Genomic DNA, 21,368 nt, shown 5'->3' on the forward strand with positions numbered 1-21,368 from the left:
GCCTTGGCTGCGAGAGGGGAATAGAGAGACAGAGAGGAAGGAGAGGGGGGAGGGGTGGAGAAGCAGATGAACGCTTCTCCTGTGTGCCCTGGCCGGGAATCGAACTCGGGACTTTCACAAGCCTGGCCAACGCTCTACAGCTAAGCCAACCGGCCAGGACCTGGAAAAAAATAAATGTTTAAACACATGAAACTATAGAGGCGCATATTTTTCCTTTTGCCTCAGAATCCAGTATGGCTTAGATCTTAATTGAAATTTTAATTTTTGTTCACGAATTTTTTTTTGCATCAATTTTGACTTTTTAAAATATTGTATTAAAATATTGCTCTTTATTGCCAATTGTTTTCGCTTATTTGGCGCCCTCAACCTTATCTCCACTCCTTTTTCTTGTTTTCTTACTGCTTTAGGAGGCTTTGGCCTTTGTAGAGCTCTCCAGGGTCGAAGCTATCCTTTGTGCGCTTACCTCGCTCCTTCCTGGGCCTGGCTGAGCATCTTATCAAATAATTTCGTTTTATGATGAACTTGAAATGTGCCCCACGCACCACTTGGCGGCGTTGACGACTTTGCTCTCGTCCGGAAAAAAAGCTGCTGGAACCAACGCGTTCAGGGAGCGTGTTTCCAGCGGCGATGGCCGGCAGCGTTTCTGCCACGCACGCTACGGACTTTCCGGTTTCTCCTTCGTCTCGCGCGTATTGCGTCACGGCTGCGCTGTGTGTGACCTGGCTCGGTGCTTTCGGGCTGTAGCGTCAGGTGAGGGCGAAAGGCGGGCGTGAGCCCTGTGCTGGATGTGGGTGCAGCCCTGCGTGAGTTGGGGGGTGGTGCTGGCGGTGTCTGTCCCTTCTCTTTTAACGCATGGGGAGGAGGACTTCGCGATTTCCCTAACCCCCCATCCCTTCTACCTCGTTGGCTGGGAGCGCCGCTTTGAAAAGGGGAACCTGCCCGTCCCGGCGGTGGGGCCGACGGAGTCCTGGAATTCCTAGTCCTTGCTAACCCGGGTGGAGGCAATCATTTTTGCAGTAGCAAGTTTCAGATTTAAGTCTTTTGGTGACATTATAATATCTATTGAGCCCTTCTTATGCGTTAGGAACTGTTTTAGGTGGGTTGGAATGGACAGTGGATAGATCCGACAAAAATTCCTGCTCTCACGGATCTTGTCTTTTAATAAAATTTGAAAAGGCAGTGGAATGGGAATAACTCAAAATAATATATATAATATATATTATATACAGGTATATATATAATATATATATTTTTATGGGTTGGAGAACGAGAAAGTTAAATGGGATAAAAAAGATACAGATGTAAGACTTTTGTTGGCGGTGGTGGAGGGATCCTTGTGAAATGTTCAGGAACGTTAGTTAATGTGTTATGGGCCGAAGGTGGATAGCATACAAAGCAGAAATGCAGTTAGGAGTTGAGGATTCGTGAATTTGGGCTCTTGCTATGATGCGTAGTATTTATCCTTTTTTTGAACCCTTCAGGAAAAGACTAAAGATAAGATTGTAGGACAAGAAAAATAGAAGCAATGTTTCGAAGACCTGTATTCCAGGTAATCCTTCTTCCATATTAGTGCTGAGATGCGTTATTATCAGCCTTCGTGATAAGATTTCTGTAGGCTTTTAACTGCAGAGGCAAAGACCTTCGAGCCCACCCACTTTACGTGTACTAATTTGATACAGAGGGTTGGGGACAGGTTTTACTTGTGTCAACAATGTTCACTCAGAACAAAACAAATATTTTCTAGTTATTCATATATGTGGGGTGGGCAGAAGTAGGTTTGCAGTTGTGAGTATGCAACACCCCTGCATCATGGGAGCGAGTACTTTTTAAAACGGTTAGAAACGTGTTAGTTGTGTTTAGATCAGTTCAAGAGCATTTAAAGTCTTTATTGATCCAAAGACTAGGAGAATCCCTATCCCAGCATTTTCCTATAAGGCATATGGTTCTTTTTTTGACCACTTACCTTTTGTGAGCAGTCACAGAAGTACCATACTCTTGAGGGTTACACAAAGGAAACAGGAGTATAAATTAACTTTTCTGGGCATGCTCTGTAGTGCCTCCTTCGTGCCTTTGGGCTTCTGTAGTCAGCTGCCCTAAAGTGTTGCGATGGGAAGCAGCCAGCGTCCTGTCTTCCAGGGGCGTGTGCTATAGGAGGAGCTGACAAGATGGGGACCGGATGTGAGTAGGTCTTCTGTTTGCCTTTCCCTGAATGTTTCCCCCCAAATTAATAGCCTTTTTATTCATTTGTTCCGCTTTAGGTGCTTCATCAGTTTGTAAGACATGAGTCTGAAATAGCAAGCAGCTTGGTTCTTGAAAGATGTAAGTAGTAGCTGATTTCCAAGTGTAAAGTGTGACATTTATAGCAATGTGCTAATGTTCTCCCAGATGTGTTGCAGAGGTATACTGGTTCAGTTATAATCTGTTGGTCTTCCTGCCTTTGGCTCACATTTGTCTCACGGCCCTTGGCTTTGCCCCATTAGGTTGCAAGGCCTAAGATAAAGTGGGCCTTTCTTCCTTTTTTAATTTTTTTTTAAATTTTTTACAGAGACAGAGAGTGAGTCAGAGATAGGGATAGACAGGGACAGACAGACAGGAACGGAGAGAGATGAGAAGCATCAATCATTAGTTGTTTTTTTTTTCATTGCGCATTGCAACACCTTAGTTGTTCATTGATTGCTTTCTCATATGTGCCTTGACCGTGGGCCTTCAGCAGACCGAGTAACTCCTTGCTGGAGCCAGAGACCTTGGGTTCAAGCTGGTTGGCTTTTTTTTTTTTTTTTTTCTTCCTCAAACCAGATTAGCCCACGCTCAAGCTAGCGACCTTGAGGGTCTCGAACCTGGGTCCTCTGCATCCCAGTCCGACGCTCTATCCACTGCGCCACCGCCTGGTCAGGCCTTTCTTCTTTTATCAGTCAGATTTCACTCCCTGTTGTTACTCTCCTGCCATAGAATTTCCTTGAGTCATATTGGGTGTCTGAGTTTCCCAAGGTTATGTGCTCTTTGGCCGAGGGATTGAAAGTTCGTGAAACCTACTGTTTCACAGAAATATTCCCTTGCATTTATAAAGATTTTCAGATCTCAGATTTATTTTTTAAATGATAAAGACTGTTTTTTAAGGTATTTTAAAGAAGAATTTAAGATAAAAAGAGCTTACTATTTGTTTTGTGGGGCTACTCTTTCTAAGAATGTTCTCTCCTTTCTTGCCAGCCCATTTTCCCCCTCCCAGCCTCCCCTTATTTGCCCCTTCCCTTGTTGATCTGATCCTCCAGACCGTGGGTTTTGCTTAATGCTGAGGTTGAAGTTGAAGTGTTGGTTGCTCTGGACGTTGCTCTCCGTCTCATGTTATCTACACATTGCATTTCAGCTCTGAATCGTGTGCAGTTACTTGGACGAGTGGGTCAGGACCCTGTCATGAGGCAGGCGGAAGGGAAAAACCCAGTCACAATATTTTCTCTCGCAACAAATGAGATGTGGAAGTCAGGAGAAAATGAAACGTACCAAATAGGTGAGTACAAAAGACCGGAGTGTTCATCATATCAGCAGCAGAAGACGTGGTTTGCTTTCTGTTATCAGTTATTGAACTAGAGGCGGCTACTTTTGGAAAGGCTCTTTCTCCTCTAACGTGGCCCCTGTTCTCTTAGACACTGTGATGTCGGTTTTGCTGGGGTTGCTGTGTCCTTTGTTATTCATCTTGCGTGCTGGCGCTTGTAACCTGTTTCCTGTTCTCATAATCTAGGGGATGTCAGTCAGAAGACAACGTGGCACAGAATTTCAGTATTCCGACCGGGCCTCCGAGATGTGGCCTATCAGTATGTGAAAAAGGGGTAAGTTGAGGCTGGAAGAAATCTCACAGTGTGAGTGGCTTAAAACTGTGAAACAAGCCTTTCCTCTCTTGTAAAGCGTATTAGACTCTCCAGACTGAAAACCAAATTTTATTAATTTCAGGTCTCGAGTTTATGTGGAAGGGAAAGTAGACTATGGCGAATACATGGATAAAAATAATGTGAGGCGGCAGGCAACAACAATCATAGCTGGTAAGAAGCTGTGGGAACAGCTGTTCTCCCCTCCCCCCATCCCTCTCCTTTAAAAGCTTCCCTGTGTCATGAGGAACTAACTGGGGCTGGGAGTCCTCATGCTAATGAGATTGTGAGGCAGCTCACCAGAAGAACTCGTGAATGGTTTGTGGGCTTGCTAAGAGTTTCTACATTTATCTGTTCCTTTAGAAAATTATCTCTGACAGATTCAGTCACAGGTAATGTTGAGTAGAGTGTAAATTAAACTGTGCCAGTCCATACTGTTTGGAGTTAGAAACGCTTAGCTCTCGAATCTGGGAAGGACGTGGCCTAAACAGGGAGAAGCATGTAGCAAGGTAGTTACACTAACATGAGTGGCATTAGACACATGCAGCTTCATTGAGAACCTCTTTGGTACTTAATGTGATGATGCTTTTGTTTTAAATTCTTAACTATTAAACAAAACACAAAGTGACTTAGGAAAGAAGAACACACAGAGTTAGAGGGTAGGAAGCTATCCCCTAGAGCAAGTTTTTTTTTTTTTTTTTTTTTTTTTTTTTTTCATTTTTCTGAAGCTGGAAACGGGGAGAGACAGTCAGACAGACTCCCACATGCGCCCGACCGGGATCCACCCGGCACGCCCACCATGGGGCGACGCTCTGCCCACCAGGGGGCGATGCTCTGCCCATCCTGGGCGTCGCCATATTGCGACCAGAGCCACTCTAGCGCCTGGGGCAGAGGCCACAGAGCCATCCCCAGCGCCCGGGCCATCTTTGCTCCAATGGAGCCTTGGCTGCGGGAGGGGAAGAGAGAGACAGAGGGGAAAGTGCGGCGGAGGGGTGGAGAAGCAAATGGGCGCTTCTCCTGTGTGCCCTGGCCGGGAATCGAACCCGGGTCCTCCGCACGCTAGGCCGACGCTCTACCGCTGAGCCAACCGGCCAGGGCTAGAGCAAGTTTTTAGACTTTGAAAATTCTGTAAGAATTTTGAAAACTGTACCCCATTGGACATCTTTGACAGTAACATTTTTTCAATATAAAATTGTTATTCTTAAATGTATTAATGGATATGAACACCATACCAATTTGATATCAGTTCTCATTTTAAAAGTATCTGTGAACAGGCTCTTCAACTTTTGGAAATTTTACAGTGCAGTTTTGCACCACATGACGACATTTGGGTCAATAAAGGACCGCCTATATGGCAGTGATACTATAATATTATAATGCAGCTGAAAATTTCTCTCACCTAGTGACGTCATAACCTCTGTAACGTCATAGAACAATGCATCATGGGTGTGTGGGTGATACAGGTGTCGGCAAACCTGCACTGCCAGTTGTCTGAAAGTGTAGCACAGACAGTTATGTACAGTACGTAACACTTGATAAAAGGCTGTGTTACGGGTTTAGGTATTTGCTGTACTATACATTTTATTATTTTAGAGCACTCTTTCTACTTTAAAAAAGAACTTGACTATAAAACAGTGCGTGTTACACCTGGCAGCTCTTGTTTGTATCTATTTTTCTTGTGCTTGACTTAACGTTGTGGATTTTCATGCAGTCACGGGGCTGTACAGGCTTGTAACCTGGGAGCACTAGGCTGTATCATACGGCCCCGCTGTGTAGTAGGCTGTGTCATGTAGGTTTGTGTTAGTGCACCCTGCAGTGTTCGCATGACAGAGAAATCGCCTAGTAACCCATTCCTCAGGACCTGTACCTGTCATTCAGTGGCACATGACTGTATTCCCTTTTCTCTGAGCCTGTTTTTCCATTCTGTTCTCCTCTGCTATACCGCAATTGTTTAGGTAAGAATCTTCTATTATCCATTTTTGTCATATTTGTAACAAAAATATGTACATAAATAGACATTTAAAAATATTTTTAAAAATTCTGTGACACTAAGGTGCTAAATGTTATTTTGTAGTTTTAGTATAATTGACCAAAACAACTTTAAATATGTATGGTAAATATAAAACCTAGCCCTGGCCAGATAGCTTGGTTGGTTAGAGCATCGTCCCCAGAGGATGCCAGTTCAATTCCCAGTCAGAGCACATGTTGGAACAGATGTTAATGTCTCTCCTGCTGTCTCCCTTCCTCTCTCTAAAATAAATAAAATAAACATATATATGGAATGCATCTTACAATGAGATAGATGGTCCTTTCCCCCCATTCTTGAATAAAGTCTTCTGTTCATTTTTATGGATATAAACACCAAAAAACCTTTTCACAATAAGTAGGTGGGAATGAAAGACATCTTATTGTAGTAATGTCTCAATGTTTAGGAACTTATGAGATATGTCTAAATTAGATAGCATTTAAAAATTAATTTTTTTCCTTATGGAAAATGTCACGCTTACAAAAGTGGAGAGAATTGTTTTTCTTTCTTTTTTTTTTTTTTTTTTAATTTTTTGGAAGCTGGAAACGGAGAGGCAGTCAGACAGACTCCTGTATGCGCCCGACCGGGATCCACCTGGCATGCCCACCAGGGGGCAATGCTCTGCCCATCTGGGGCATTGCTCTGTTGCAACCAGAGCCATTCTAGCGCCTGAGGCAGAGGCCACAGAGCCATCCTCAGCGCTGGGCCAACTTTCGCTCCAGTGGAGCCTTGGCTGCGGGAGGGGAAGAGAGAGGCAGAGAGGAAGGAGGGAGGGGTGGAGAAGCAGATGGGCGCTTCTCCTGTGTGCTCTGGCCGGGAATCAAACCCGGGACTCCTGCATGCCAGGCCGACGCTCTACCACTGAGCCAACCGGCCAGGGCCGAGAGAATTGTTTTAATTTCATCCTTTAGCTTCAGCAATCATCAGCTGATGGCTGATAGTGCTCCATCTGTGTCCCCAGCCACTTCTCCTGTACCTGGGTCATTTTGACATGGATTTCAGGCTTATATTACTTCGTCCATCCATATTTCAGTACGAACCTCTGAGATACAGACTCCATTTTAAAATAACTGCAGTGCTGTTGAGAAATTATTGTTAAAATATTTTTTTACCAGGTATCACAGTGTTCATAGTTTCTTCATTGCTCCATAAATACAAGTCCAAACGTTCTACAGTGTGTCCGTAAAGTCATGATGCACTTTTGACCGGTCACAGGAAAGCAACAAAAGACAATAGAAATGTGAAATCTGCACCAAATAAAAGGAAAACCCTCCTACTTTCTGTAGGATGATATGGCAGCATGTGCAGATGATGACGTAGCACTGTGTATACAGCAGAGCAGCCCACGGCCATGCCAGTCGAGATGTGGATAGTACAGAGGAAAATTCAGTGTGTTCTGTGGTTCACTGAATTCGAATCCGTGACCAAAGTGCACCGTGAATATCGGCGCGTTTATAACGAAGCGCCACCACATAGGAATAACATTACTTGGTGGGATAAGCAGTTGAAGGAAACTGGCAGTTTGGTGGAAAGCCCCATTCTGGTAGGCCATCAGTCAGTGACGAGTCTGTAGAGGCTATCTGGGATAGCTACCTAAGGAGCCCTAAAAATCTGTGCGTGAGCCCACATCGAACTGCACTGAATAGGTATGAAACTGGGAGAGTTTTCCTTTTATTTGGTGCAGATTTCTTTTTTTTTTTTTTTTTTTTTTTTTTTACAGAGGCAGAGATAGACAGGGACAGACAGACAGAAACGGAGAGAGATGAGAAGCATCAATCATCAGTTTCTCGTTGTGCGTTGCAACTTCTTAGTTGTTCATTGATTGCTTTCTCACATGTGCCTTGACTGTGGGCCTTCAGCAGACCGAGTAACCCCCTGCTGGAGCCAGCGACCTTGGGTCTAAGCTGGTGAGCTCTTTGCTCAAGCCAGATGAGCCTGCGCTCAAGCTGGCGACCTCGGGGTCTCGAACCTGGGTCCTTCCACATCCCAGTCTGACGCTCTATCCACTGCACCACCACCTGGTCAGGCTATTTGGTGCAGATTTCACATTTCTATCGTCTTTTGTTGCTTTCCTGTGACTGGTCAAAAGTGCACCATGACTTTACGGACACACTGTATTACATTGTTACCTGTGTCTTATGTCTCTCATTTTTTTTTAAATTACAAATTTATTTTCTTAGTATTCTGAAGGCTTGATGTCTGAGAACTTAAGTCTCTTTTAATCAACTGATTATTTTAATGTTTCTCTTTCCCTTTTTCCAAAGTCCATGTCATAAACCGCTATACCATATTGAGAAATTACAATTTGTTGTAAATAATGGTTACAACATATATTTTTTTACTGGTTTCTTTCAAAGCATATTGTCCTTGGAAACCAATGTGGTTATCTTCCTCCCCTCCTTACTGGACCTCAGATGAGGTTTTTCCTGATCATTTTGCTTTTGAAATTCTTGAGTGTCGTGACAGTACATCATTTTCTACGTGCCCTATTCTTCCATTGGCCGTATCTACAGAGATATCTACCTGTTCACAGATGTTTTCCAGACCTCCCTGTGGTATAGATCTACACCTGTGATTTCAGCTGTGGGCAGCCGAGGTTTCTAACAAAATAATAATGGACATTTCTAAACCTCTACTAATTATTTATTTAAGAAGCATTTAATACTGTCGTATTTTACTATCAATCAAAGGTGTGGGTTAATTTTGGATTGTGTGAATTGTCATGAAGCTAGCTAAATAGGTGCACTTCAGATGTTCTGCCTTTTGTTGGTGGTGCTATCGTCACTAGTATTCACTAGCATGGGCGATTGAGCTTAGTGATTTTGGAATTGAAAGGACTAGAGCTTAATTTGGTAGATCTGCTTTATAGGCCATAGTTTTCCTCCTGGGGATCATGCCTGTCACTTAAAAATAACCACCAGTGGGTGGCGCCCTCGTCTTCAAGCGTGACACAGTTCTAACAGTCTCTTTTGAAATAGCCATTCTGCACCAAAATGCTTTATTTTTGGAAGACTATATAGTCATGAGCAGATATTCAGTCATTAGATAACTACTTTTGAATGGTTCCAAAGTTAAAAGAATCTAGGTCTTTTTGGAGTTATGCAGAAAGTACTACTTAATTCTTTTCCTTGGCTTGTCCTAGACTAACTCCGTCTGGGACAGCTCTTGAAGAGCAACGATGTCTGATGTTAGATAGTAATGCTCTCTCTGTAGTAATTGATTAGTGAAACTTTACCAACGAATGAGTATATTAAAGTCATTCGTTTTAAAATTTAAAAATCAAATGTCTTCCATGTGAGTGTTCATACTTACTCAACAACATGAATAAATCTGTCATTGCTGATGTGGTCATACGTTGGACCCTGTCCTTCCTCCATACCTCCAGCATGAGGAATGTTGGTTCTTGGCCCTTTTCTACGTGGGGATGTGTGCTGCCTGGTTTAATGACATCTGTCTGAACATTGAACCCTTCGGAACTTGTGACTGGTTGTTTGGTAGAGAGTTATTGCTGAGAAGACCTTAACTGCCTTTGCGGAAGACAAGAAACATCCCACCTCTTCTAACAGGGTCTGATTGTTGACAGACAGCCGAAGCCCAGCTCTGAACTCCCTCCTGCCTGTTGTGCACACCTTTACGAACATAGCATGAGTTAGGTAGTATTTTGAGACTATGTATAAAGCCCTGTTAGTTAGCAGCAGCGAAGTATGTATGTCTTAGAGGGGAATGATTAATTGGGATGGAGAAAGGGTTCTGAAAATAACGTTTATGCTCTGGCTTCTTTACAGATAACATTATATTTCTGAGTGACCAGACAAAAGAGAAGGCATAGCGTGGACCATTCTTCTCTGGCCAGTGTTTGGTACAGTCTCCCTTCCAAATCATGTATAGTCTTTATAGTTTCTAAGGACAATAATTAAAATACTGTTTTATATAAAATGAGTGACACTATTTCTCCTTTCTCCTGACTGCTGCTCCCCGCTGCCCTTTTGGTGTGGTGGTAGCTCCTGTCTCATGTGACATTCACCAGTTGTTCATTTAGGGATGCTCTCTGTACAAGTATGCGCCAGAGTGAACTGTCAGGCTCATTGGCGCTGCGGCAAAGGGCCGAGTGTCCTTTGGGAAGACCCCGTGCTGTTTGTGCGCACTCCTGTTACGGTATTGATTCAGCTGCTCCATCTGTGTTGAATGTCACTACAAGTCAGGCCTCTGGCTCGCTATTGCAACCATCAACTTTCTTTCCTGTCTGCTCCATACACTGGAAGGCGAGGACCGTATCTTTTCTGTGTCTCTGCACGGGAATCAGCGCTCAGCGTGAGCAGACACTGGGCGAGCTGACAGCTGCTGATCCCAGTGGGATATGAAGCTTTAGCCCGAATTGAGGGAGGTTGCTCAGCAGGTTGGCGTCTCACCTGCACAGCTTCAAGACGAACCTCCCTCTTTCCCATCTTTGTGGACAATTTCAACAGTAGCATTTATGAAATAAGGTTTACAAGCAATAAAGACCTCAACTATAACTAGGGGTGACAGTTCATCTCCAGGTGGTACCACAGGGGTGCTGGTTCTGCTGTTTTCTGTCCTTTAGTCTCACTCAGGACTAGGGGAAGCCCCTTGATCAACCTTGACTTTGCCTCCCTAGCTTCGTTCCTTAGGTCTGATGTTTTCCTTTCTTTGCCTCATGGTCCCTCGATGCATATACACAGACCATTGTGTACTCGCTGTGACTTTCATGGTCAGGTTCTGGGCGTTGCAGGGTGCGCTCAGCTTTGCAGTGCCTCTTTCACTTAGCGTCACGTCAGTCCTCCGCAGGTCTGCCTCTACTTGGCCACAGTTTTTTAGAGGTTGGCTGCTGCCGAGCGGGTTGTCCAGTTCACGCTGGAGACATCGCTCATTCCATCTGAACCGGGTTCCAGCGTGGGCTCCGGCCAGGCTTAGGCCGATGTGCCCTGGGATGCAGTCCTCTCCCCTCCGCCTGAAGGCGTGCTGCTCACTGCAGCTTAGGTCCTGCTGGGCTTCACAAGTCCAGAATTCTTGTGCTACATTATGGATCTTAACCACCAACTGGAAGGAATTCCGAGCCCAGGGCGCAGGGGCAGAAAGTGTGTCCTACGGGATCATTATGAGCTGAGGGGCTCTTCTCTGAACTCTCCCTGGAGGCTTCCAGAGGGCTCAGAGTGGGTGGCAGGGCTTGTGCACTCAGCTGTTCAGTGCGGAGGCCTCAGGCATGCTCGGTCCTGCAGGCCCGGCGGTCCACAGCCAGTCGGCCTGGGGGAGCTCCCTCTGCCCTCCCGTGGGCAGCCCCTCCCCTGCTCCCGCCTGGTCCCGGCTTGGGGAGACGTTGGAACTGACCGTACTGAGAGACTGCAGGGACCTTCCGGTCCATGTGTCCTGCATTCCCTTTCTCAGATACGGTGTCGGGGCCGCACGTGCAGAAACCTGCCCTGCGGCTTAGATTTTGAGATTCCATGTTCACTGGAGAGATGTGTATGGTACACAGAAAAGTACCAAACAGCATGTGCAGCGCTATTCCAGCTTTGAAAAAGAAGTTGCAATTAACGAAATTATATGCTTAGAGAAGTCTGGAAGAAGAAACATCAAATGTTCTGTTCTCTGGATGGGGGTGATTTTGTGTGATAGTTCTTATTTCCTATTCTGTATATTCTAGTTTTTTTGTTATTTTTTGTTGTTAAGCATTGAAAATGTATAACAATAACTTATAATGAGATAAAATAAATAGCTGTTTTCATGTTGGGGAATAAAACCTTTCCATTATTTCCAAGCCAAGCTTGCTGTGCTCAGTCGGTCAGCTGGTACCGCTGCAGGTCCTGGCGGTGACCGGGTCATCCTCACGTGCCTCTCCCTGCCTTCTGCATTTCGGCATCTCATGCTTAGACACTTCATTCACTTTTTTCCTACCCTTTGTCTTTGACTCTCCTCATTACGTCACACCCCAGAGCGACCACCTTGAAAGACCAACCCACATGAGACCCACTGTTCGCTGCCGGCACAGAGTTCAGCCAGCTGTGCATTTCTTAAATGATTGATCCAGAGATGTCCAAAAGTACCAAGGCCACGTTTCCATGGCTGTTTTCGGGGACTCCTTGTCATGGCCAGCCGGGCTCCAGCCCAATCTGTGCAGCTCGGTGAGGATGAGTTAGTGACGGTTTATCTCTGTTCCCGGAAGATCATGCGGTTTCTAAGGGCAGGCTTACCTTCTCAAACAACCCTGGGTCCCGTCCCGTCCCGTCCCGTCCCGTCCCGTCCGGTCCCGTCCAGCTCAGCCAGGCAGCACGACAGTTGAGGGCGCTGTGGGTGCCTGTCATTCAGGCGCAGTTATGAAACGCTGACGTGGAAGCGAGGGCAGGGTCAGGTTACCGCGTGCTCCGCCCGGGTTTGCGTGTGCTATGAAGACGGCTGGGAGCCACCGCAGACCCCCTGAGAGCGTGAGATGGTCGTGGGCAGTGAGTTGTAGAGAAACCTCGCAGTCATTCCTAGTGGCTGACGTGCTGTGTGCTGACTGCGCACGAGACACTGCTGAGCGTTTGTATCATGGTCTCGTTTCACTTGGACCCTAAGAAGAAGGTAGTGTTCTCTCCCCATTTCACCCGTGAGGAGGAATCCCCTCAGTAGGGGTTAAATAGCATATTCAAGTCATGCAGCTTCAAAGGGGCAGCCTTGAGTTTGAGCTTAGGTATGTGACGTTTGCAGTTTGGTTTCTGCCCACTGCCCGCCGCCTACCACCCTTCCACACCCGTTGCCCTTGGTAGTGAGAGCTCCCACTGTTAACCTCAGACCAGCACCCCATGCAGGGCGCCTCCAAATCTCACCGGGAGCTCTTGGTGGGGGGAGACTTGTCTGTGGGGGAGAAGTAGCTCTTGTCTCTGTTATTTCTGATTTTCAGTCTGATGTCTGGCAGGGAAACAAGTCTGTGAATTTCTCTGCCAGGCTATGTTTGCATGTTCCTTTTCCCTTAAGCAATATCTGCCCCTCATGGTTCCCTTCCTACTGAGAGGTGAAGCTGGCAGGAAGATGGTTCTAGAATTTGTCAGGTTGGCTTGAGATCGACTGGTGTCAACATTCGAGCCCCCTCCCCTGCTGTAACCTGCCTTTGTGCCAGGCCCATGGTCTGTGACAGGGTGGTGTGTACCTTTCTCAGCAGTTGGAATCGTGCAGCCATGGCAATGAAATTTCGCTTCTTGTCTCTATATTCTTCGCCCTTTTTATTGTCTCCCATGTTTCTGACCTCAGGGTCTTGTTTGTCTGCAAAGTAGTAGTACATCTCGACATTTCTTAGTGTTCCTGCTGCACCTGCCATTTGAGAAAAAGGTGGTGTCATACCTGCTCAGTTAGGGCTGTGCAGCCAGAAAGCCTGGATTTGAATTTCTGCTTCCCCCGCCATCTGAGTGGCTTCTGAGGGGTTTCTTGAACTTTTGTCGTGTTTTCCTGGGAATAAGACAGGGACAGTAGTGGTACCTGCTTTGTAGGCCTGCTGTGCGGGGCACAGGAAGTATGTGGCTTCCTTAGCACGTAGTGACTGCGTCCTGTGCTCACTGCTGCTGTCACTGCCATCGTGATTCGAAACAAGTCTCCATGCCTGTCTCGTCGGGTCTCGTGGATGCTCTTGAGGGCACGTTAACTTTGGTGCATTGCCCTTGACCTTTTTTGTTGTTGTAATTGTTACTGACATCCATGGATTACTGAGCACATATCCCGCTTGGGTCGTGTCTTATTGTTTGTTTGTTTTTAATCTTCCACAGCTTTTTACAGTGAATCTGGGCGGTTTTTGTTTTTTGAGACAGAGAGAGGGACAGATAGGGACAGACAGACAGGAAGGAAAAGATGAGAAGCATTAGTTCTTTGTTGCGGCATCTTAGTTGTTCATTGATTGCTCTCTCATATGTGCCTTGACTGGGGAGGGGGGGGGGCTACAGCAGACCAAGTGACCCCTTGTTCAAGCCAGTGACCTTGGGCTCAAGCTGGTGAACCTTGCTCAAACCAGATGAGCCCGCACTCAAGCTGGCGACCTCAGGGTTTCGAACCTGGGTCCTCTGCATCCCAGTCTGACTCTCTATCCGCTACGCCACTGCCTGGTCAGACCTGGGCGTCTTTTTAAACTCAAACATCAGTTGGACACCTGCTCTGTGCCAGGCGCCCGTACAGGCCTGGGTGTAGGGATGGCTCTAATGGGAGTCCTGCACTGAAGGAGCTCCTGGTCCTGGATGACGGGGTGGGGGGAGGATAAGTAGAGATAAGCAGAGCCTGTGCAGCTAAGTGGGATGCAGTAGAAGCAAAGTCCTGCATGGGGCACAGAGAGAAGAGTTAGGTTTTGAGCAGAAGCAGCAGCATGAACAGAGGCCCGGAAAGTTAAAGCATCTGGAGCAGTGAGAGAGAAAGCCATGCAGGGGGGCGGGGGCCCATCAGAAAGGGCCTCGGAAGCTTGCAGAGGGCTTTGGCAGTGGGGCGGGGGTGGAGGGGGCCCGCCAGACGCTATTAACACAGATGTATTGTCAGAACCGTGCGATAGAAAGAACAGTGGAGACAGGTGAAGGGTGAGAAGGGGAGAAGCCTCGAGGCCGTGAGCAAGCCCGGAAGGGTTAGTCGAGTCGGGGCTCGAGGTGACGGGAGCAGCACTGGGGATTCACGCTGATCATTCGTTGTGGGCCAGTTAGGTGTTGGGCTCCTGTTGGGCTCAGGGTTAGGGATACTAAGAACACAGACCCCCTGCCCGGCATCTCGTGGTGATGGAGTAGATGGTGGTAAGAGAGGAGAGAACTAGAAGGTAATTCTGAGGCTCCCACTAGGACAGTCATGTGTATAGTGACGCTTTGTTTCTGAGGTGAAGGGATTTGGATGGATGAGGGAGCAGGTTTGAGAAGAGGGAAGAAAAGGAGTGTTGTTTGGAACATACAGAAGTTTAGGCTACGTCTGCAGCCAGCCTGGGATGCGCTTTAATCGGGTGTGACGCCATCAGACATGGAGACAGCTGCCTTTGAAAGAAAAGTTTCTTACTTCTGTTCCCACCAGGAGAGGCCACCACACACTGTGCAGAGCCACTCAGGGAGGCACCAGCGTAGGGGAGGAGGCAGAAGGAGCGCGGAGGAAGTGGGGGCGGGAGCTTTTCTAGTGGTGTTTCATGGGGAAAGAATGGATGAGACAGGACTGGCAAGCTGAACACGTGCTGGGTTGGGCAGTTTGAATAGCTTTCAGCAGGCTCTGAGCATGGGGTTGGTTCCTAGCTGTCAACTACCAGGTACTGGGGTGGTTTTAAGTGGAGGCATGGTGTTCTGTACTGTAGCAGCCTGATGAAAGGAGGCTACTGTGGGGGTGGGGGGTGGAGTGTGGGGGGTATGGACTCAGGATTGGTTGGTTCGCATGGCAAAGGCATGCTCATGGGAAAGTCGTTAAAAGAATTATTTTTATTCATTTTAGAGGAGAGAGAGAGAGAGAGAGAGAGAGAGAGAGAGAGAGAAAGAGAGAGAAAGAGAAGGGGGAGGAGCAAGAAGCATCAACTCCCATATGTGCCTTGACCAGGCAAGCCCAGAGTTTTGAACCGGCAACCTCAGCATCCAGGTTGATGCTTTATCCACTGCACCACCAGAGGTCAGGCATGGGCAAGTCATTTACTCTTTCTAGGAATTAGCTAAATTGGGAGGGGGACAGTCCCTCCCATGGTCTGCAAGGCCCCAAGATGTCAGTGCATCATAAAATACAGAAAATAAGACACGTGATTAAGATACTACCCAATGTCCATTGTCCCTGCTGCATTTGCAGCATCCGTACGTCCCTGGGGTGACGGTCTGCACAGCGAAGATGCTGCATTCCTGTTCTTGGCAGTTGAGAGTTGCCAAGGGGCCACAAGCAGAGATCGTTGGCGGTGCTTTCAGGAGTGTTCCTTCCATGAGCTGACCTGTTGGGAGGCTCATGCTCCGTGCTCCTCCAGACCCTCGTCTGGCTCTGTCTTGTCCGGGATGTGGACGTGACTGACTCTCCAGTCACCATCCTGGATCGTGAGGCGATCTTCAGAATGGAGGACGGAGAAGCTGGGATCTGTGATGACCGTGGAGCCACCCTGCCCATCCTGGACTGTCCACCTCTGGCCTTCCATGGGAGACACAAATAAAGCTCTACCTTGTTCAAGCCACTTCTCTGTGCTTTGTAGTTAAACGCGATCTTTACGATTTACACATTTTTGCCTTTATTTCCATATACACGAACACCTCTTTATTCTTCTGCTTAGATGACCTCCCACTGCAAGCAGAAGTATAAATATAATCTCACCTCTGTTCCCATAGTCCTTCCAGCTTTTAGCCTGTGTCTCGTTTTAAGTTTGGGGAGGGAACAGGACATAAAATGTACACAAAAGTTCAGCAAGAGCCTTCAGAAGAGTGAAGACCAGCACATTTTTTTTTCCATCAAATAGTTTGCTTGTAGTTTGTTATGAGGACCCTTAAATAACAGGTCCATTGAGTGAAGGAGCACTTAGGTTGTGACAGAAGCGTTGTCCGTGTGCTCCCCTGGCAGAATGCAGACCAGGTGTTCCGGAGTGAGGAGGCCTCCCATTGCAAGGTAGCCAGCTCCTAAGTACAACGCAGCTCTCAGAGTCCCGTCAGGAAGACGGAAACCAGTGTAATAAGCATACTGCTCACAAAAATTAGGGGATATTTAAAAATGAATATGAAGCCATAAAATATCCCCTAATTTTTGTGAGCTGCTCACAAATATTTCAGACAGAGGGAACTTTATGCAAGGAACTGTTTGTAATCGTGTGGGAAGAGAAGGAGGGAGATGCGAAGGGTTCTGCAGGAGCAGAAGGGGGCAGGGTCACGCCCAGAGGTCGGAGGCAGTGGCATCCCCGGGCGGGAGCCTGGGAGCCTGGGAGCCTGGAGTCTGGGCCTGCTGCTGCCTGGCTGGGGAAGCTCCTCGGTGTTCCCGGTGTGGTGGAGAGCAACGGCCTTCGCCAGGGCTAGCCACGCTGAACAGGCAGTTTTGTCCAGGTTCCTGTCCTCTGGGGTCATCAGTCCTTTTCCTCGTCAGAGGAGCCACCACCAAGGGCCACCCTGTTGGAGCAAGAAGCAGGCTTCTTGTCTCCTCTCACCGGCTGGTGTCCACTTTGGCAGACACTAAAAGCAGGGCACCTGGAAAGGGAGTCTGGAAAGTGGTTTGTAGAGTCCCGGACTCCCTGGTACAGCGTGTAGAAGGAAGGGGGTTAGGAGTCAGCGTGTGACGAACTGGAACAGGCTGCCCAAAGCGCTGCTGACCACATTGATCGGGGATTTGATTTTACCCGGTTCACAAGCTAATAACCTAGCCTTTCACTGTTCCGTGATGGCTGGCAGAAGACATGAAACTCCCAGGAGAATGAAGGATCACATTATTCACAGCACAGCCAGCTGCGTGAATATCAGGCAAGTCTCCCAGGGGGAACCCAGAGAGCCCAGATGGGTGTCATTATGCAGAACTACACCGAGCTTGGGAAGTTCACTGCTTTTAGAGCAAGCAAGAAGCAAGACTGCTCTTTGTCCTGGAAGGACATGTAACCTCATCCTTCAAGGGTGCTTGCTGCAAACACAACACTAGACAATGGCCCAGGTGAAGACTGGGCGGGGCCTTGCATACTTAGCCCACCCAGCAAGATGTGGGATACTCACCTGTCTGTTCTGGGTGGCTCAGAATCCTGCTCCCTATGAAACTGAGCCCAAGTCCTCCATATTCTTGGTGACTCAGATCTCTCTTCCTTCTCTGTGTGACACTGGACACTGTTCTATTTGCATATGGGCAAAGAGCTGCTGTGTTCAATGTCACCTGTGGAGAGGACAGACTGACCTGGAAGAGCCAGCCAGAGGGGGTTCGTGGTAAACTGCTCTCCCAACAGACTGAATTGGGGAAGAGACCAGAGACGGGTACAGCGGTGCAGCAGGTAGAGGCAACAGGTTCATAGGGAGACATTTCAGATTGGCAAGGAGAGCTTGTGTATCGACATAGAGAGCCAAGGTCAGTCCTGCCTGAGAGCGGCCATGTCGGAACTCACCAGGGCGGCAATCCTGTTTCTCTCTGTCACTCAGTTCGTTCTGGGACTGCTGGGGAATGCTTTCATTGGGTGGGTCAATGGCAGCCGCTGGTTCAAGAGCAAGAAAATCTCTCTGTCGGACTTTGTCATCACTAGCCTGGCTCTCTCCAGGATCACTCTGTTGTGGATTCTCTTGGTTGATTGTTTAGTAAGGGGGTACCTTCATTCAATATATGCAAGTGATACAACAACCCAACTTATTGATACTTTCTGGACATTCACAAACAGTCTGAGCATCTGGCTGGCCACCTGTCTCAGTGTCCTCTACTGTCTGAAAATCGCCAGTTTCTCCCATCACGTGTTCCTCTGGCTCAAGTGGAGAGTCCACAGGGTGATCGTGTGGTTGCTGCTGGGTGCACTGGTCTTGTCGTGCAGCAGTGTCCTGTCTCTGATGCGTGAGTTTAAGGCCTATTATGTCCTGCGTGGACTCAGCGCGGAGAACATGACGGAGCACTTTAGAAAGCAGGAGGTTGTGTATGAGCTGGTCCACGTTCTCGGGCTGCTGTGGGACCTCCCTCCCCTGATCGTGTCCCTGGCATCCTACGTCCTGCTCATCCTCTCCCTGGGGAGGCACACGCGGCGGATGCAGCAGCATGGAGCCAGCTCCAGCGACCCCAGCACCGAGGCCCACAAGAAGGCCATCAAGATGATCCTCTCCTTTCTCTTCCTCTTCCTCGTTTACTTTCTCTCCTTTTTAATTGCCTCATCCAGTTATTTCATACCAGGAACCGAGTTGACCAAGATGGTCATGGTGGCACTGACAATGTTTTACCCTGCTGGCCACTCCTTCATCCTCATTCTGGGCAACAACAAGCTGAAGCAGACCTTCGTGGAGCTGCTCTGGTGTGAGCCTGCCCGTCTGACGCCTGTGTCCAGGCGACGTCTTTCCCCATAGAACGCAGAGGGGACAGGCGGGAGGCTGGCAGTCCTGCAGCCTGGCTCGCCATGACGACAGGGCTCTACCTGACCCTCCCATGGCCCCCGTGCTGTGATATCAGTAGGGGAGAGACAGCTGATAACCTGTCCCACTCAGGGACACTTCTCATGGCCTCCCTTTGTGTGGTTGTTTTGGAGGCAATAAAACAGTCTTTGGAAATGTCAATATAGTGAGAACACTCTTCACCGTGACTCTCGGCTCAATGTAATGAGCTGATCACTACCTTGAGCGTAACATTTACACTGACAGTGACCAGCTGATGTAAGTAAAAGAGTGCAGTGGACTTGAGGGAGAGAGCAAATGCATTGTGATCCCACAGATGGGGTTTGAATTCTTGTCCGTCCGTCCTGGCATTAGGCAAGTCATGTTAATCACCTGTCTGATCCCCCTTGCCCACATGTGGACTGTGACACCCACCTCACAGGGTTGTAGAGATTCACAAGACCACGTGCACCAACATGTGAGCAGAGCATGTTCCATAAAGTGCTCAGAAAGTAGGTCAAGCTCCTCTTGTCGCTAACAGTGAATCGCTCAGCAGTTCCCATGTGGTACCAGTTTCCGCAAATCCACTGTGTAATGAGAAAGCCGTAGGATGGCAACCGAGACCCTTGAGGACAGGTTCCGATCCAGCCTTCCAGGGGGAAGCCATTTTCCTTTCAGTTGTGCTTACCTTCCTTAGTCATTTTGCCAAAGTAAATTTTTGAGTAAACCTTCTAATTTTTCGAAGGGAGGCAAAAGTTCGGGCATTTTTTTCTTTAAAAAAAAAAAAAAAAAAGACCCAAGATGAATATCTGCTCTTAAAATTTCAGAGTTTTATCAAAACATTATATAAGCAGGGTTCATACGTTGAATCACTTTTATTTAATAAAATCACACATTGATTTACTTTCTGTCACTGAACAGTGGTGACAAGTCGATGAAAATATGGCTTATGATCGTGAATTCTCAAACTTGTGAGCCTATTTGGGACACGTGGCAATTCTGGATTTGGGGTTCTGTCACGAAGGGGCTCTGCGACGTGGAGTGGTTGTGGCAGGGAATGTGGACCCTGATATCCCCGGTTCAAATCCTGCCTCCTGCCCTCGTCAACTAGGTGACTTCGCGGAAGTTCCTTTATTAACCTCTCTCCGTTTCTCTTTCCTCATTTGTAAAATGGGAGTAGTATTTTGTTGGTAGTGTTGTTGGAAGGAACGAATGAGTTAAGCCGTGAAGAGTGCTTCGAATCCCACCTGGAGTAAAAACCCTCAATAAGTACTGCTATTGTTCTTATTGTTATTTTGTTATATTTTGACCTAGCACAAAGGAGCACCACATTACCTGGCATTTGGTCATCTGTAACCAGAAATTAATTTTAGGATTGTTCTGGAATTTATATATATTGTTTCTAAAATTATAGAAACAGGATGTCTTTTGGTTTTGAGTTGATGTATGCCTCTTGAAGCTGCTAGGAAAATTCCTAATTCTGACATAACTTAAAATTCCCTTTTAGAAAGGCATCTAGTAAAATTTAAAGAAATGTTTTAATATTCATCCCTCATCGACCGAAATACAAGGATTCTGAAACGGGTCCTTCTGTAATTAATAAAAACCTGTGCTGCTTTTCAGCACACAGCGATCTTGAATATCTGTCGCCAAAGAGGGCAGTTCCAGCCAGAGAGGGACGGCTTATGAGTTATCTGCAGTGGCTCCACTGTGGACTCTTACTGCCCAGCCAGCAGGTCTCTGAGAAGGTCATGGGTTCTGACTGGCTGCACAGGCTGCTGTCATAGTCCAGGCAGTGAAGTGCGCATCTCACTCCATCTTGATTCTGGCTTTTCTTGGTTCTGGTTCATTCATTCATTCATCTAACATGTTGCACCAAGCACTATACAAGATCAGTTCCTATTCTCAAAATCATCGTATCTCATGGGCAAAAAAAAAGACACAGAGCCCTGGCCGGTTGGCTCAGCGGTAGAGCGTCGGCCTAGCGTGCGGAGGACCCGGGTTCGATTCCCGGCCAGGGCACATAGGAGAAGCGCCCATTTGCTTCTCCACCCCTCCGCCGCGCTTTCCTCTCTGTCTCTCTCTTCCCCTCCTGCAGCCAAGGCTCCATTGGAGCAAAGATGGCCCGGGCGCTGGGGATGGCTCCTTGGCCTCTGCCCCAGGCGCTAGAGTGGCTCTGGTCGCAATATGGCGACGCCCAGGATGGGCAGAGCATCGCCCCCTGGTGGGCAGAGCGTCGCCCCATGGTGGGCATGCCGGGTGGATCCCGGTCGGGCGCATGCGGGAGTCTGTCTGACTGTCTCTCCCTGTTTCCAGCTTCAGAAAAATGAAAAAAAAAAAAAAAAAAAAACAAAACAAAAAAAAAAAAAAAAAAAAAAAAAAAGACACAGAAATGAGTGTGTTTCATCTCCATGTCCCGGAAGCAGAGGCTGCGGCTCTGAGGAAGGGGCCGTCTCATCCTGGAGGGTACTGGCTCAGCTCATCTTTGTCGCCTCTTTC

General features: G+C 47.5%; 2 protein-coding genes across 4 annotated transcripts; both read left to right on the forward strand.

Annotated features, from left to right (window-relative positions):
• The first annotated feature begins 672 nt into the window (after positions 1 to 672).
• SSBP1 (single stranded DNA binding protein 1) lies at positions 673 to 11,616 on the forward strand. Of its 3 annotated transcripts, none has more exons than XM_066362901.1 (7): positions 673 to 750; positions 1,482 to 1,549; positions 2,259 to 2,319; positions 3,365 to 3,505; positions 3,737 to 3,824; positions 3,946 to 4,034; positions 9,672 to 11,616. In XM_066362901.1, the coding sequence occupies exons 2-7, from the start codon at positions 1,526 to 1,528 to the stop codon at positions 9,713 to 9,715; spliced, it is 447 nt and encodes a 148-aa protein (XP_066218998.1). In that variant the 5' UTR covers positions 673 to 750; positions 1,482 to 1,525; the 3' UTR covers positions 9,716 to 11,616. The 3 variants fall into 3 exon arrangements, with proteins under 3 accessions (XP_066218998.1, XP_066218997.1, XP_066218999.1); XM_066362900.1 differs by having other exon boundaries at positions 680 to 803; XM_066362902.1 differs by lacking the exon at positions 673 to 750 and adding an exon at positions 765 to 787.
• Positions 11,617 to 17,897: 6,281 nt separating this feature from the next.
• Positions 17,898 to 18,845, forward strand: TAS2R3 (taste 2 receptor member 3). The gene has a single exon (XM_066366184.1). It carries the CDS (start codon positions 17,898 to 17,900, stop codon positions 18,843 to 18,845), a length of 948 nt encoding a protein of 315 aa, XP_066222281.1.
• The last annotated feature ends 2,523 nt before the right edge of the window (positions 18,846 to 21,368 follow it).

The sequence above is a fragment of the Saccopteryx leptura genome, chromosome 2, assembly GCF_036850995.1.
Source record: "Saccopteryx leptura isolate mSacLep1 chromosome 2, mSacLep1_pri_phased_curated, whole genome shotgun sequence".
Classification (NCBI taxonomy): domain Eukaryota; kingdom Metazoa; phylum Chordata; class Mammalia; order Chiroptera; family Emballonuridae; genus Saccopteryx; species Saccopteryx leptura.

Bases quoted from the DNA above. Each gene is read 5' to 3' on its own strand.
- SSBP1 (XM_066362901.1), top strand. From the start codon at position 1,526: ATGTTTCGAAGACCTGTATTCCAG. The intron at 1,550-2,258 runs GTAATCCTTCTT...GTTCCGCTTTAG, and splicing joins TTCGAAGACCTGTATTCCAG to GTGCTTCATCAGTTTGTAAG. The intron at 3,506-3,736 runs GTGAGTACAAAA...CTCATAATCTAG, and splicing joins AAATGAAACGTACCAAATAG to GGGATGTCAGTCAGAAGACA.
- TAS2R3 (XM_066366184.1), top strand. From the start codon at position 17,898: ATGTCGGAACTCACCAGGGCGGCAATCCTGTTTCTCTCTGTCACTCAG.